The 15,424-nt window shown below is 50.3% G+C and overlaps 1 protein-coding gene across 7 annotated transcripts in view; it reads left to right on the top strand.

The window, feature by feature from the left end:
- Window positions 1–15,424, top strand: part of Arhgap22 (Rho GTPase activating protein 22) — a 169,988-nt gene that overhangs the window by 129,107 nt on the left and 25,457 nt on the right. For 5 of the 7 annotated variants that reach the window (XM_028878365.2, XM_037208716.1, XM_037208717.1 and 2 more), the window contains one exon: window positions 8,697–8,873. In XM_028878365.2, the coding sequence (XP_028734198.1) occupies window positions 8,697–8,873 (177 nt within the window). The remainder of the gene's footprint in view (window positions 1–8,696; window positions 8,874–15,424) is intronic. The other 2 variants (XM_028878366.2, XM_028878367.2) reach the window with 1 other exon arrangement.

Genomic DNA, 15,424 nt, shown 5'->3' with positions numbered 1-15,424 from the left:
GCGCCTTGGCTTTCTCTGCCCCAAAGCTGTGGGACTTGGATGCTTTGGGGATTAAGTCCACGTGCTCCAGCCGTAGAGCTGAGGGTTGATGCGTGGTAGAGAGGAAGCAGCACAGTGACCACAGAAACTGGCTTAAAAAGACGAGGAGGGCAGGGGCGTGGCTCAGCTCGTCCGGGGGACAAGCATTTGCCCCCAAGTCTGATAGTCTGAGTTCAATCCCCAGAACCCACGTGGTGGAAGAACTGAATCTCACAAGTTGTCCTTTGACCCCACATGAGCATACTTGTGCATGTGTGAATATATACACACACAAATAAATAATAATATAATAACACAATAAAGGGGCTTGAAAGATGGCTCAGTGTTTGAGAGCGTTTGCAGTTCTTGTGGAGGACCCAGGTTCCAGTCCAACACCCACATGGCGGTTTACAATTGTCTTACGGTTACTATTGTTGTGATAAAACACCATGACAAGAAGCAACTTGAGGGGGAAAGGGTTTATTTACTGGTTGACACACGTCGTGATCATAGTCTATCACTGAGGGAAGTCAGGGCAGGAACTCAAAAGCGGAAACCTGGAGGCAGGACCTGAAGCAGAGGCCACAGGGGAACACAGCTTACTGGCTTTCTGCTCATGGCTTGCTTAGCCTGTTTTTTTTATATGTTTGTTTTGTTTTATGTAGCTCAGGACCACCTGCCTAGGGGTTGGCACACCCCACCATCATGAGCCATCCCATATCAATCATTTCTTAAGAAAATGCCCTCCAGGCAATCTGGATGGAGGCATGTTGTCAACTGCAGTTCCTCTTTCTAGATGACTATAGCTTATGTCAAGTTGACTTAAAACTACCCTGGACAGTGACCATCATAATTCCAAATCCAGGGGATCAGGCACCCTCTGCTGGCCTCTGGACTCTGCAGGCACACGGGGCACATACATACATGCAAGCAAAAACACTCATAGAATGAAAGAAAACAAGGATTTTTAAAATGTAATACAAATGTTTAGAAATAAGAGGAAAGGAGCAGGAACAACAGCTGTAGACTGTCATCTTCCAGGATGCATTTATTCCTGAAACACTCGCTGCCACGTTTTTTTCTTTAAATCTAGTGTTCATCTTTCCCAAGTACAGAGAACAGGTAGGCATGAGCAGTTGGGTGATGAAAGACCCTGACGTTGGTTCCGACAGCCATCTGATCCTCCTTGCCCTCCACTCCATTACTACAAAGGTTTTGTACTGAGAAGAAACCCCACACGGGTGAATGAACCTGTGCTTGCATTTGACCCTCTCCTTGTTCACTCATGTGTCCAGTATCTAACTTCTCTGTGAGCCCTGGTTTCTGCGTGTGTGAAACGCTCTTAGTAATATTCCTTCCTGTGGTGTCAATGAGGGCTGTGTGTGACTGGGAATGTTAATACCTCCTATGTGTGTTACGCGTAATGGGTCGCTTAGACACAGGGATGCGACTGTCACTTCTGAACACCGTGAAGCAAGAGGGATCAACTTACTAGCTGTGGAAACAACTTTGCCCCAACACATGTGCATTTGAAGCCGTGTTGTCCATAGGTCGGGCATTAGCTAATGAAGGGCCTCTGCACCAGGAGTTGAGAAACAGAGTGAGCCCTGAGTGTGCCATAGTTGACCACCTTAAGGAAGTTTCCAGGCTGTGATACAGGAAAGGGACCCACAGATGGAGGCCACTGGCCTCCACGGGTAGAGACAGCACAGCTGGGGGTCTGGGAGATCAAAGCACGAGAGCTTGCAGGGTAGAGTGTGAGAAGAGGAAAGGGCCGCAGGGAGACCAAGCATCCACGGAAGACTCACTGTGGACCTGTCACCACATGCATCCGAGGAAACCACCCAAGACTGGGGAGAGAAGGATTTGAGGTGGTTGTGTCCACCCTCGCACAGGACGGAATGGTGCCTGTTCCCACCTGGCGGCCTGGAAAGCCATGCAGACATGGGACACTGAGTGGGACACACAGAGGGCTTTTCCCTCCACAGGGGAACCCCGGGCTCTGCCCTGAGCCCTCGAGTTCCACCCAGGAAACTCCTGCCGTGAACCTAACTTCATCTCAGAGGAAGGTTCAAGAGTCTTTATAGGAATATAAAGTTCCCAGCAGCCAATGAAAAGCCATGGTGCCTGGCACCTACTCAAAAACATCAGGGATGCGACCGGCAGGAAAGGAAGGGCCAGAATGAGAGGACAAGTCAGACAGCCGACGACAGCAGAAATGACACATAATTAAAACAGTTTTGTGAGAGCTGAATCCAGTGTGTCCTAAGGGCTCACTTGAGACGTGAGAGATGCATAAAAGCCATAATGATGCTGAAAGCCCAAGTCATGTTTCCCGAGAGCAAGCCTTCAATGTGTGGATTGAAAAGATAGCTCACATGAGATAAACAGGGAAGGCGGAAGGTTGGCGAGCTCGAAGCAGTAAAACTACGGGTGTTTGCTCTTATTTTGGGGGCTTTGTTTGTTTGGGGGGGACAGGCTCTCACTAGCCTGAAAATTTGTAGCCCAGACCAGCTTCACACCTGTCAACCTCCTGCCTCAGCCTCCAGAGTGCTGGGATTACAGGTGTGTGCCGCCATGCCAGCCTCTGTAGTCGTTTTCTACTGGTGCCGTGACAAGTCACCACGGAGTCAGTGGCTGAAATAACAGCTCTGTCTGTGTGATGTCCGCGGTTCTGGAGGTTACAGGTCTGGTTTAAGTCAAGGGGTCACAGGGCTGAGCACTTCGGGGAGGTTATAGGGGAGAAGCCAGCTTCTCACCCTCTCCTAGATGCCGCCCGGGTTCCTCAGCTCCTGACCTTCCTGTATCTTCGGAGCCATGGTGATGGGTCGGGTCTTTTTGAGTGCGTCATTTTTGGAACTCTGTACCCATTTTGTATCTGGTTCTCGTTTGCTTTGGAAGCCCGCTATGACTGCACTGGGCCAGCTAGCAATTTTGATTCCACTGACAAAATTACAACTCTTCTGTGATATAACCTAACCTACGCCTGGGTTCCAGAAACCAGGATGGCAGTGCCTTAGAGAGGGAGGGGGCATTTATTCTGCTGCAACACTACCCAAAAGTAAGTCTGTGGAGAAACATGTTCTTGGTACAAACATCTCATCAGTGAGCTGTGAGAGAACCTCCATGATGTCTAGTACACAGGTAATTGGAGTCACCGAGAGGCAGAGGAAAGGACAGACATGTTTATTTGAGTCACTAAAGACCAAAGGGACCTGGGCTTTATGAACACTACAAACTCACAAGTCTAAGCGCTTCAATAACCTCATTCACAAGGAACGGGAGGAACCCGCAGGGAGGCACGTCACAGAGAAACAGTGAAGCAGACATAGAAAAGGGGTGTGGCGAGCTGGAGCTCGGGGCAGGGGAGTGGGCTGGGCAGCAACCTCCAGAAATCAGGCAGGGGGAACCAGTCAACCTGACCTGTCACCCCGAGAGTGCCTTTCAGAGACCATGACCCCTTCCCACTGTCCGAAGACTGAGGGTTAGTCACCGATAGCTGCATAGGACAAGGAAATCCAGCAGAATGGTGACAGGCAGAGGGGACATAATGCCATGTGGGACCTGGATTCTGTGGAGAGATGAGTGAACAGACATATGTCCTTCCCTTATAACTTAAATCTTTCCAAAAGATGCAGACTGGTTAAGTAGAGACGGGACTGTATACTGTGGAATATGCAGTGTCCTTGAACAGCAAATTGTAAGACAGATGTAGCCAGAAAGTCAGGAATGACAGTGATGGAAATGACTCCTAAAAGGTCCCACAGGCATGTCCAACCTTTTGCCACCATGATGTGGAGCTGTCATCTGCAGATGTATTGATCCACACCGTAGCTCTCCTCGGACATGCTCGTGGGCACATGCCTGCAAGAGGTGTGCTGTCCCTCAGAGGAAACTGAAGATGTCTACTGGAGTCTTCAAAGTGCTCACTGCTGTGTGGTGGGAGAAGGGGAGAGAGGGCCTTGCTAACCAGCAAAGGGAGAGAGTGAATGGAATCATAAAATAGTAAAATAGAGGCGGGAGAGGTGTCCCACAAGACCCAAGTTTGGATCCCAGCTCTAAAGTGGACCACTCTCTGAACTGCTCCAACTTCAGCTCCATGGAACCCAACACCTTCTTCTGGACTCTGAGAGCACCTGTATTCATGTTTACACACACACACACACACACACACACACACACACACACACAAACCACTATAAAACAACTTTTAAAATAATAAGACAGCTGGAGGAAGTGACACACATCTGTAATCCCAGAATTTAGAGGTAGAGACAGGAAAGTCAAGAGGATCTGGGCTATATAACGAGACACTCTCACAAGTATCCCCTCCCCCCCAAAAAAAGAAAGTATAAAAAGGAGGGTAAAGGGACAATAAGTCCACCATTAAACAGAAGGGGGATTTAAATCAAGCATACTGACACTCATAAAGAAATCTTCTTGGGTGAGACTAAAAAAAGCAAGTCCCAGTCATCTGCCTGACAAGAAATGCATGTAGAAGTTCCAGATAAGTGTTTTAAAATGGGCAAAGGTCTTGCCACCCTGACAGAAGTCACAGGGGAGCTGGGAGACCATACACCAGCGGTCCCCACCCAGAGACTATTAGTGAGCGGGGCTAGGGAGCTGTAGACTCACCCACAGCTCTAAATATTCACGATCCTTCATATGGAACAAAACCTGATAGAAATCTAGAGAGAAACAGACAAGAACAGGATTGCAGCAGAGGGTTTTAACAGCTCACCCCAATCATCCATAGAGCAAGTGAGCAGAAAGCCGGGGCAGGGATCAGAGCTCTGACCAGACTGCCTAAGGAGATCTGGCTGATTTTAGTAGACCCTCACCCCATACCACACCCAGCAGGACCATTTTTATTGGTTCACAGACTAGCTACCAAGACAAACCATGGTCTGAGCCAAAATCAAATTTTAAGAAATATAAAATGACTCAAATCATATACACATGTTCTCTTTCTGCAGTGGATGGAACTAAGTAAGAAATCAGTCACAGAAATGGTCCAGAGAAATCTTAACCCCACATTTGGAACTTACCCATTTCTAAAAGAGAAGTGGGAAGTGTTTCGAACTGAATTAAAGAGAAAGTGTACCCCGAATTGGGGACTAGCTCTATAGCAGAGTTTGGGGCAACAACAGACACGGTAAGAAATGAAAAACAAATAAAACCGGAGCGAGCAGAGGAGAGCAAACACGGAAGGGAGGGCGGCGTGCAGCCTGGCTGCCTGCTCTGTAATCGGTTCTCACAGCGTGCCCAGGCCTCCTCATCCCCTCCTGGCCTGCTGGCTCAGTGCCTTTCTCAGGGTGGCAGAGTGGAGAAGCTGTGGCAGAGACTATCTGGCCTGCAAACCTAAGATATTTACCATCTAACCTTTAAAGTTTACTAACCAGCAAAACGGTAGTCAAGGTCAGTTCAACCAGAGGCCGTTTGAGGTCAGTAATGGGGACTGGAGTCTGGCGAGACTGACCTGGAAGAAAGGGACACAGATGACCAACCTCTCAAGGCCAGTGAGAAGGGACCCTTCAGGTTCTAAAAGGACGATGGACTGTGATAAACAACCTTATGCTGGCTCGTTTAGTAACACAGATGAAACAAATTCTCTATAAGACACAAACAGGGCGGTGGTGGCGCACGCCTTTAATCCCAGCACTCGGGAGGCAGAGGCAGGCGGATCTCTGTGAGTTCGAGGCCAGCCTGGTCTCCAAAGCGAGTTCCAGGAAAGGTGCAAAACTACACAGAGAAACCCTGTCTCAGAAAAAACAAAAAACAAACAAACAAAAAAAAGACACAAACAACCGCAGTTTTGTATAGAAGAAAAATATGTATGTATTAAAGTGATTTCTTTGTTTGGTTGGTTTTTTTTGGGGGGAGTGTTTTGTTTTGTTTTTGTTTTTGTTTTGGTATTTTTGTTTTTTTGAGACAGGGTTTCTCTGTGTAGCCCTGCTGTGCTGGAACTTGCTTTGTAGACCAGGCTGGCCTTGAAATCAGAGAACCACCGGCCTCTGCCTCTGCCTCCGAGTGCTGGGATTAAAGGCGTGGGCCACCAGCGTCCAGCTCTTAAAGTGAATTTTAAACCCCCTCCCTATAAAGAAAGGCCAGGAACAGTGACCGCACTGCTGACGTCTACCACACACTAAGGGATAAGTAATAGAAATTCTACACAAAGTCTCCCCCCCAGAAATTGAAAAGGAGAGAATTCTTAACAATCCTGAGAGGCCTGTGTTGTCCTGAAACCAAAGCTGGACAAAGAAATCCGGGCTGGCTGGTTTTGTGTGTCAGCTTGACTCAAGCTAGAGTCATCAGAGAGGAAGGAGCCTGAGTTGAGGAAATGCCTCCATGAGATCCAGCTGTAAGGCATTTTCTCAACTAGTGATCAGTGGGGGAGGGTCCAGCCCGTGGTGGGTGGCACCATGCCTGGGCAGGTGATTCTGGGTCTTAAAAAAAGTAGTCGGGGAAGCAAGCCAGAAAGCAGCTCCCCTCCATGGGCTCTGCATCAGCTCCTGCCTCTAGGTTCCTGCCTTGTTTGAGTTCCTGTCCTGACTTCCTTCAGTGATGGGCAGCAATGTGGAGCCAAATAAACCTGTTCCTCTCCAACCTGTTTTTTGGTCATGGTATTTTGTCTTATCAGTAGAAACCCTGACTAAGACAACATTCTAGGAAAAAAAAATACAGACCGACACCCCTTGCGAAGAGATAAGAAAATTTACGGATAAAATTTTGTCCAACTATATACAAACAGGTTAATTAGCAAGGAGAAGATGTTCCAGGAGTATAAGGCTGGTTTAGTATTTGAAAATCCACAAGTCTGCTATATTAACACACTAATAAATCAATAGGTTCATTTCAACAGATGTCCCAAGGAGCATTTTAAAACAGAAAGAGTGACCATCTTTGTTAAAAACTATAACATGCCAGGAATCAGAGGCACCCTGGGATAGGCCCCTGGTCAGGAAGGGATACAGTTCTGCACAAGGATGTCCGCCCACTTCTGAGATGGGCGGATGCACATCTTGTAGAATGGAAAACATATTGCATGGGTGACCTTCTTTAAGAAAAAATAATTTTAAAAATAGAAATTCATGATTGGGTACAAAAACAAAGTGCTGGTCAATTCCTGGATCTGTGGATTTCCTAACATCCCTTTCTTCTGGGCTGTGCTGCGACGCTCTGAGGTCACACAGGAAGCTTCTGGTGGGATCAGGTTATCCCCACATAGGACGCCACAGTCTGTGTGGCTCACATGGTGACTGTCCTCTACCTCTGAGACCAAGCTGCTCTGAGCTGGCTGCTCCCTGTCAGTGCCACGTCCATGTGTAAGTCCACAGCCACAGGAGCACACATGGACTCCAGTTCCTTCCTCTCCACCTCAGTGCCTCTGATGCCTGGTCACCCAGCGAGCATGCATTGTCTGTCTGTACCTGGGAGTATCTTGCTCAATACCCTCCTGAGCTTTGGGGTCCTTCTGCCCACTGGCCTGATGTCCCAGCCTCCATGCTCGTAACACCCTCAGCAAGGTCCATGCCCTCCTTGGGTACAGCTCCCACAGCAGTCTGCTGACGACCTTCTTCAGCTCTGGGCTGCTTGCTGTGACCCTAACATGCTGACGTACTCTTAGAAGGCGGTGAGAAGCGTGGGTTGGTGGCCAAGCGCCAGGACCTGGAATGTGTGTTTCTAACTCTTAGGAACTATATGAGTGCAGGCAAGTTACTTAACTAGGCTGTGCCTCAGTTTCCTTGTCTATAAACTAGGAAGGGTGGCCTAAGGTGTAGATAGTCAGGGGTAAAGTAGTGAGAGATCCTGGCCCCTCAAAATATACTTGGTAACAGCACTGCTTTCAGTCCTTGTGAAGATGGGCAGAGGGTGGTTGTGTGCTCAGCAGAATTGTTCTGGAACTTTGCAGTGCTCAGGCAGCGTCTGCTCCCATCTGGGCTCCTGCCCTGGGCCATAGTCCCACAAGGAACAGTCCGGGGCTACCAGGGATCCCTGCCTGCCTTCTGTCCCCTCTCACCCCCAGCACGTTGCCCTAGGTGGGATCCTAGACAAGTAACAGTTTGTCCAGAGAGCTCAGCATAAGTGGTTTTTAGGCCATCAGAGTGATGGGCTCACTTGCAGAGGGCAACCTGGGAGCCAGGAGAGTTGCTGAGGGGGAGTTAGCTCCAAGGAGCCCAGCTCTCATCTCTCTCTCTCTCCCTCCTGCCTTTTCGCCTCCAGTAGACAACTCCTGAACATCGGGCTTAACATGTGGCCTCTGTAACCTTGGTGCTTACAAGGAATCTGATGTGTGGGGTGGTCAGCTGCACCAAGGGTAAAGCACAGTGAATGTCACTGCAGGCGACACTGATTTAGGCAAAGCACAGTGAAGCTGCTCTAGGGACTGAACGTCTCTGAGTGGCCCTGAAATAGGCATGTCCCCCAGGAGTGTCCTGTTATACTTTTAATGGTTTCTGTTTTGAAACGGACTCAAATGAACAAATGCGAACAAACCAAATTGAGAGCAAGGGTCTAGAAAAAAGAAAACTCAGAAAGGACCCCCATGGAAAGGCCTGTGAGGTGTGGGAAGAGATTGAGTGCATACTAGAAGCAAGAGCTGGGCTCACAGATGTCCCGAGGGGACCTGGTGTCCTACCTGGGGACCCTGCAGTAAGCCTTGTCTTTCTGTCCTGCAGGTGGTGCCGGGGAGCGGGAGAAGGTGCCAGCCAACCCTGAGGCGCTCCTGCTCATGGCCAGCTCCCAGCGTGACATGGAGGACTGGGTGCAGGCCATCCGACGTGTCATCTGGGCCCCACTGGGCGGAGGTACTTCCCGAAACTCGCATGCCCACCCTGTAGAACCCCTGTCTACAGGTAATCTTGTCTTCTTGCCCCGAGCCCCCAAGTTCTCTCTCGCTTGGGCCTTGCTGGCTGCTGCATCTTGCATGTCTGACGGCAGCCTGGTTCTTCTGCTACTGTCTTTGAAGTCATGCCTCCAGCCTAGAACTTAGCCCCCCTGGCAGGGGACATGAGCATGTGGCCTTTACATGCTAGTCTCCTTGCATGTAGAGATGCTGCTGATTGCTGAGTGGCCTTCACACACAGTGCAGGTGGGCCACAAACTACCCTGTGTTCATATCCAATTCCTCAGTCTTCACCATTCCCTTTTCCTAGGCCTCCCTGCCACACTGGAACCCAACCCTGACCCCTGTGCCCACTTCCTGTTCCTAATCTGGTTCCTAATCTGCTGTTTGCTTGCTTGTTCATGCAAAGCATTCAGTTAGTGGTAAATGATATGTAGTCTATCCCAGGGACCTGGGAACTCAGTGGTGAACAGAGCAGGTGGTGTCCCTGACTCCCACGCCTTGCTGTCTGCCACAGTCTGTAGACAAGACAGACAAGTACACATATCTGGGGTGTTCATGAGTGAGAGATGTAAGGGAGCAAAGGGACTGGGCAGTGGAGGTGAGGACATTGGGAGGCGAGGGGGGAGAGGTGGCTGGGCAGGGGCCGTGGAGGGCAGTGTTTAGATGTCACTGGGGATGCCACAGGACACCGGGGGACAGTGGTAAGCAGGAGAAAGATGGGACTGGACTTAAGATTGAAAGCCTTTTAGTCATCCAGTAAGGAGAGGACCACAAAGACAAGAGTGGCTGTAGCAGGCTGGGACAGAGTGAAACAAGCAGAGATGGGGGGACAGTGGGGTGGCTGGCTGCGGATGAATTCTAAAGGGAGCTTCTGGGCATTGTCCAGGTCTAGTCCTGGGAGAAAAGAAAGCGCTGACTGCAGACACAACAGGTTGTTGTCCATATAAAGTCATCTCCAAGAGTGTTCATGACAGTGTCACCGTGCTGGGGTGAGGGGAAAGAGGGCACAATCCCCTGGTTCTAGCCATGGTGTGGACATCCTCTCTTCCTGTAACATTCGTCAGGCAGGGACGGAGCCTCACCTTTGGGAGTTCCAAGCCCACATCCAGATCTGAAAGCCCTGTGCCTTCCATCTCCTACCTCACCAGCTCCTCTCTTTTATTGCTGGCTGTGACCGCCTGATCACCTTCACTAAGTCTTGTGTAGCAGAGTAAATGTAATGTTGGAAGTTACGATTGTTCTTCTGTTGCCCCTCACTGGGGCACCCTCATGATCACAGCCGAGTTGACCCACAGACCATTTAGTGGCCTGGGAAGACCAGAGCCACCCCAGAGATGACCTCTGTAGCCTCAAAGGACCTCTCTTTGTGCCAGGACATTGAAAGTGAAGCCAAGGAACAGAGCAGAGTCCAGAGCAGACATCCTGCTCTTTGGCTGTGGCTCCTAAGAGGCCATGAGCATCAGAAGGAGTTTACAGAGAGGAAAAGGACCGATCTATACCTAGTAAACCAAAGGACATGCATTCTATAAAAGTCAGTTCAGAGCTGGACAGGGAAGCAGTGGGTTAAGGAGAGGTTTGTAACGTGTGAACCCATCATGATTCTCTACTCAGTAAGGCAAAGGTGAGCCAATAGAAACATGGGCATGGCTTGAATGGGCACGTTGCTGAGAAGCAGTTCTCGTGGTCTATGGTGAGTGGACTCAAGCTCATTGGCCACCAAAAAAATGTGAATTAAGCCCCATGATACCTCTACTTGTCACCCAAGTCTTGCATACATCTATAACTGGTTGTTTTTTTTTCTCTCTCTAGCTCTTTGGGGGGCCCACCACCCAGTTCCCAAATAAATCACATGGAGTCTTATTCTTTCTTATGAATGCCTGGCCTTAGCTTGGCTTGTTTCTTGCCAGCTTTTCTTAAATTATCCCATCTATCTTTTGCCTCTGCACTCTTATATACCTTTCTTTACTCCTCACTCTGTGGCTTGCCATGTAGCTGGGTGGCTGCCCCTGGAGTCCTCCTCTCCTCCTCCTTTTGCTCCTCCTCCCTTTTCTCTTTTTCTTCTTCTATTTTCTCTCTCTGCCTGCCAGCCCCACCTCTTCTCTCTCCTGCCTTGCTATTGGACATTTAGCTCTTTATCAGACCATCATGTGTTTTAGACAGGCAAAGTAACACAGCTTCACAGAGTTAGACAAATGCAACATAAAAGAATGAAACACATCTTTGCATCATTAACCAAATATTCCACAGCATAAGAGAATGTAACACATCGTAAACTAACACTCCACAACAATTATGAGCAGGGAAGTTACTTGGAGGTATCTGGTACAGTCCCTGCTGTGGCACACAGGATTCAGCATTTCCCTTGGCAAACAGATCCCATATAGAGATATGCACAGTTCCAGGAAGTGCAGCAAGGTTTCACAGCCCCGAATTTCTGGTAGTCCCAAACTAACTCTAGCACTTAGCAACATTATGGGTAAATAACTGACTCATTCTTACAGTGGGAAACTCTACAGTGGGGTGAAGGAATCCACCACAGCCCCACCCAACAGCATTTATTAAAATTATGAAACTGTGGAACCGGAGAAGCCAATCACAAAGTGGTATCCTAGGATCCCCTTGATGAACGTGAGATGAACGGTAACGCAGAGGGAGTGATGGCGTTTATGGATGGTCAGGGAGCAAAGGAAAACAGAGAAATGAACGCCTCCAAAGGATAAGAAGGAGCTGGGCTTGGTGGCGCACACCTTTTAATCCCAGCACTTGGGAGGCAGAGACAGGCAGATCTCTGTGAGTTCCAGGCCAGCCTGGGCTACAAAGCAAGTTCTAGGACAGCCAAGGCTGTTACAAGAGAAACCCTGTCTGGAAAAACGAGTTCTTGAATGTTCTCTAGCTTGATTGGAGTAGCTGTTACACAGATATGTATAAACGTATAAATCCATTCATTTCATTATTTTTTGAGGGGTGTACATATCCACTGTAAAAAAGAGACAAGGAACTAAGTGTAAACAGGGATTGAGTAATTTGCTCAAGATGATAAAGCCATGTCAATGCTGGCCTCAGGGACCTCGCTTGGTACCAGCCCATGCAGTATGTGGAAAGGCACCCATTCCGAGCTTGCCTGCATGCAGTGGCCCAGCCCACATGTCCATCACTCCCTGCATGAGCAGAATGGGGAGTCTTGACAGCCTTGCTCTTCCCACCAGGCCTTGGTTTTCTGTGACCCAGCAGGCCATGTGCTGTATGTAGAAGAAACATTAACACTAAACAGGAAACTGTCACCCAAGCCACCCAGTGGAAATGGAGAAGCACCAGGTGGGAGTGAAGCCAGACATGTCTGGGCAAGCCTGAAGCTTGCAGGTGGGCCAGCAGGCACCACAGGTTTCCTGGCAGAGTCATGGTTAGCCTGGTTATGGGAGGCTTAGAGGATCAGTCCTCCTCTCTCATGTGGGAGTCCTTTCTAGGTTGTCTGTTGTGGTAGCAGTCAGCCACCTCGGACAGGCAGACAGCATGCCTGCTGCAGAAGGAAGAGCCTGCCATCCTTAGAGAGAAGAAAGGTGGGCAGTGGGTACTGTCAAGAGCCTTCCCTGGAGTGGCTTTGTGGCAGTCACTCAGCTAGCCACAAGTGTGTCCTTAGGGCTGGGGAGCTGGCCATGAACAGGTTAGAAAGGCCTAGTCTGCATGGAGCTCGTTTTCTAGTAGGAGAGGGGACCATAGCAAACTAAGAACCCAGTGCAGGCAGCAGTCAGTGTACTGAGTGTACTCAGGCCGGAGACAGCGGTCAGTGCAGTGTAGTCAGGCCGGAGACAGCGGTCAGTGCAGTGTAGTCAGGCCAGAGACAGCGGTCAGTGCAGTGTAGTCAGCCCAGAGACAGCAGTCAGTGCAGTGTACTCAGGCCAGAGACAGCAGTCAGTACAGTGTACTCAGGCCAGAGACAGCGGTCAGTGCAGTGTACTCAGGCCGGAGGCAGTGGTCAGTGCAGTGTACTCAGGCCGGAGGCATCAGTCAGTGCAGTGTACTCAGGCCGGAGACAACAGTCAGTGCAGTGTAGTCAGGCCGGAGACAGCGGTCAGTGCAGTGTACTCAGGCCAGAGGCAGCGGTCAGTGCAGTGTAGTCAGGCCAGAGGCAGCGGTCAGTGCAGTGTAGTCAGGCCGGAGACAGCCGTCAGTGCAGTGTAGTCAGGCCGGAGACAGCGGTCAGTACAGTGTAGTCAGCCCAGAAGCAGCAGTCAGTGCGGTGTAGTCAGGCCGGAGGCAGCAGTCAGTACAGTGTAGACAGGCCAGAGACAGCGGTCAGTGCAGTGTACTCAGGCCAGAGGCAGCGGTCAGTGCAGTGTAGTCAGCCCAGAGGCAGCGGTCAGTGCAGTGTAGTCAGCCCAGAGGCAGCGGTCAGTGCAGTGTAGACAGGCCGGAGGCAGCGGTCAGTGCAGTGTAGTCAGCCCAGAGGCAGCGGTCAGTGCAGTGTAGACAGGCCGGAGGCATCAGTCAGTGCAGTGTAGTCAGGCCAGAGGCAGCGGTCAGTGCAGTGTAGTCAGGCCGGAGACAGCGGTCAGTGCAGTGTAGTCAGGCCAGAGGCAGCGGTCAGTGCAGTGTGGTCAGGCCAGAGGCAGCAGTCAGTGCAGTGTACTCAGGCCAGAGACAGCGGTCAGTGCAGTGTAGTCAGACCGGAGACAGCCGTCAGTGCAGTGTAGTCAGGCCAGAGACAGCTGTCAGTGCAGTGTAGTCAGGCCGGAGACAGCAGTCAGTGCAGTGTATTCATGCCGAGGCAGTGGTCAGTGCAGTGTAGTCAGGCTGGAGACAGCGGCCAGTGCAGTGTATTCATGCCGGAGGCAGTGGTCAGTGCAGTGTAGTCAGCCCAGAAGCAGCAGTCAGTGCGGTGTAGTCAGGCCGGAGGCAGCAGTCAGTACAGTGTAGACAGGCCAGAGACAGCGGTCAGTGCAGTGTACTCAGGCCAGAGGCAGCGGTCAGTGCAGTGTAGTCAGCCCAGAGGCAGCGGTCAGTGCAGTGTAGTCAGCCCAGAGGCAGCGGTCAGTGCAGTGTAGTCAGGCCAGAGGCAGCGGTCAGTGCAGTGTAGTCAGCCCAGAGGCAGCGGTCAGTGCAGTGTAGACAGGCCGGAGGCAGCGGTCAGTGCAGTGTAGTCAGCCCAGAGGCAGCGGTCAGTGCAGTGTAGACAGGCCGGAGGCATCAGTCAGTGCAGTGTAGTCAGGCCAGAGGCAGCGGTCAGTGCAGTGTAGTCAGGCCGGAGACAGCGGTCAGTGCAGTGTAGTCAGGCCAGAGGCAGCGGTCAGTGCAGTGTAGACAGGCCGGAGGCATCAGTCAGTGCAGTGTAGTCAGCCCAGAGGCAGCGGTCAGTGCAGTGTAGTCAGCCCAGAGGCAGCGGTCAGTGCAGTGTAGTCAGGCAGAGGCAGTGGTCAGTGCAGTGTAGTCAGGCAGAGGCAGTGGTCAGTGCAGTGTAGTCAGGCTGGAGACAGCGGTCAGTGCGGTGCACTCAGGCTGGAGTAGGCATAGGACTGGAGTTTGGTAACACCTGAATGACCAAAGTGAAGCAGCACATGACAGTGCTGTCCCAGGAAGTGCATGAGGCTGATGAGTAGCATAGAAAGGCCGCCAGGGAGGTCAGGGAGGACTGAGTGAAGGGGACAGAGAAGGAGGGAGACCAGGAGAGGAGCTTGTCATCATGCTGAGGCAGCTGACTCCCCAGGGTGGAGAGAGAGCCACAGGGCCTGACAGTCCCTGGGCTGCTGTACTGAGAATGGAAGGATGAGGGGGGGAGACAGGGTACTCAGACCAGGGGCGAGGCTGGCAAGCACAGTGGGAATCACATATCCGTGGGCTCAGCCACAGACTGGAAACTGGAGACATCACCATTAATTACCTTTTAAACAGTAGAACGTAACAGTGATTACATAGCATTTACATTAAATACAAATAATCCAGAGAAAACATATATAAAAAAGTATATTTAAAATGTAAATTCAGGGCCTAGAGAGATGGCTTAGTGGTTAAGAGTACTTGCTGCTCTTCCGGGAGACCTGAGTCCAGTCCCCGCCACCCACATCAGGTGTCTTACAACCACCTGTAACTTCAACTCTAGGGGATCTTCTGGCCTACACACTTAATGATAACACACACACACACACACACACACACAGAGAGAGAGAGAGATACAAAAATATACACATAAATAAAAAATCAAATTAAAGTATAAATTCAGTGGTAGAGCACCTTCCTAGCATGCACAAGGCCCTCACTTTGTTCCCCCCAGCACTACAAAATGAAAAAAGACATAGAATTGGAAAATCTATGCATAGGTTACTTGCAAATATGACACTAATTTCCCACAAGGGACTTGGGCATCCTCTAGTTTTGGTATCCTTGGGACTCTAGAACTGATCTCCATAGATATTGCAGGCAGACTGCCATTGTATTCTTCATTTTTGCTGAAGGTAGAACCATTAAGTATTTCCCATGTGGGATGGATATAAGAGAAGGAACGAGGAACTCGCAGTTTGGGCAGGGTATTTTGACTAAACACTAAGACAGATTAGCTAATAAAAC

The sequence above is a fragment of the Peromyscus leucopus genome, chromosome 9 (assembly GCF_004664715.2).
Source record: "Peromyscus leucopus breed LL Stock chromosome 9, UCI_PerLeu_2.1, whole genome shotgun sequence".
Lineage (NCBI taxonomy): Eukaryota > Metazoa > Chordata > Mammalia > Rodentia > Cricetidae > Peromyscus > Peromyscus leucopus.
The sequence above is the reverse complement of the archived record's forward strand: the minus strand, read 5'-3'. Positions and strand labels throughout refer to the sequence as shown.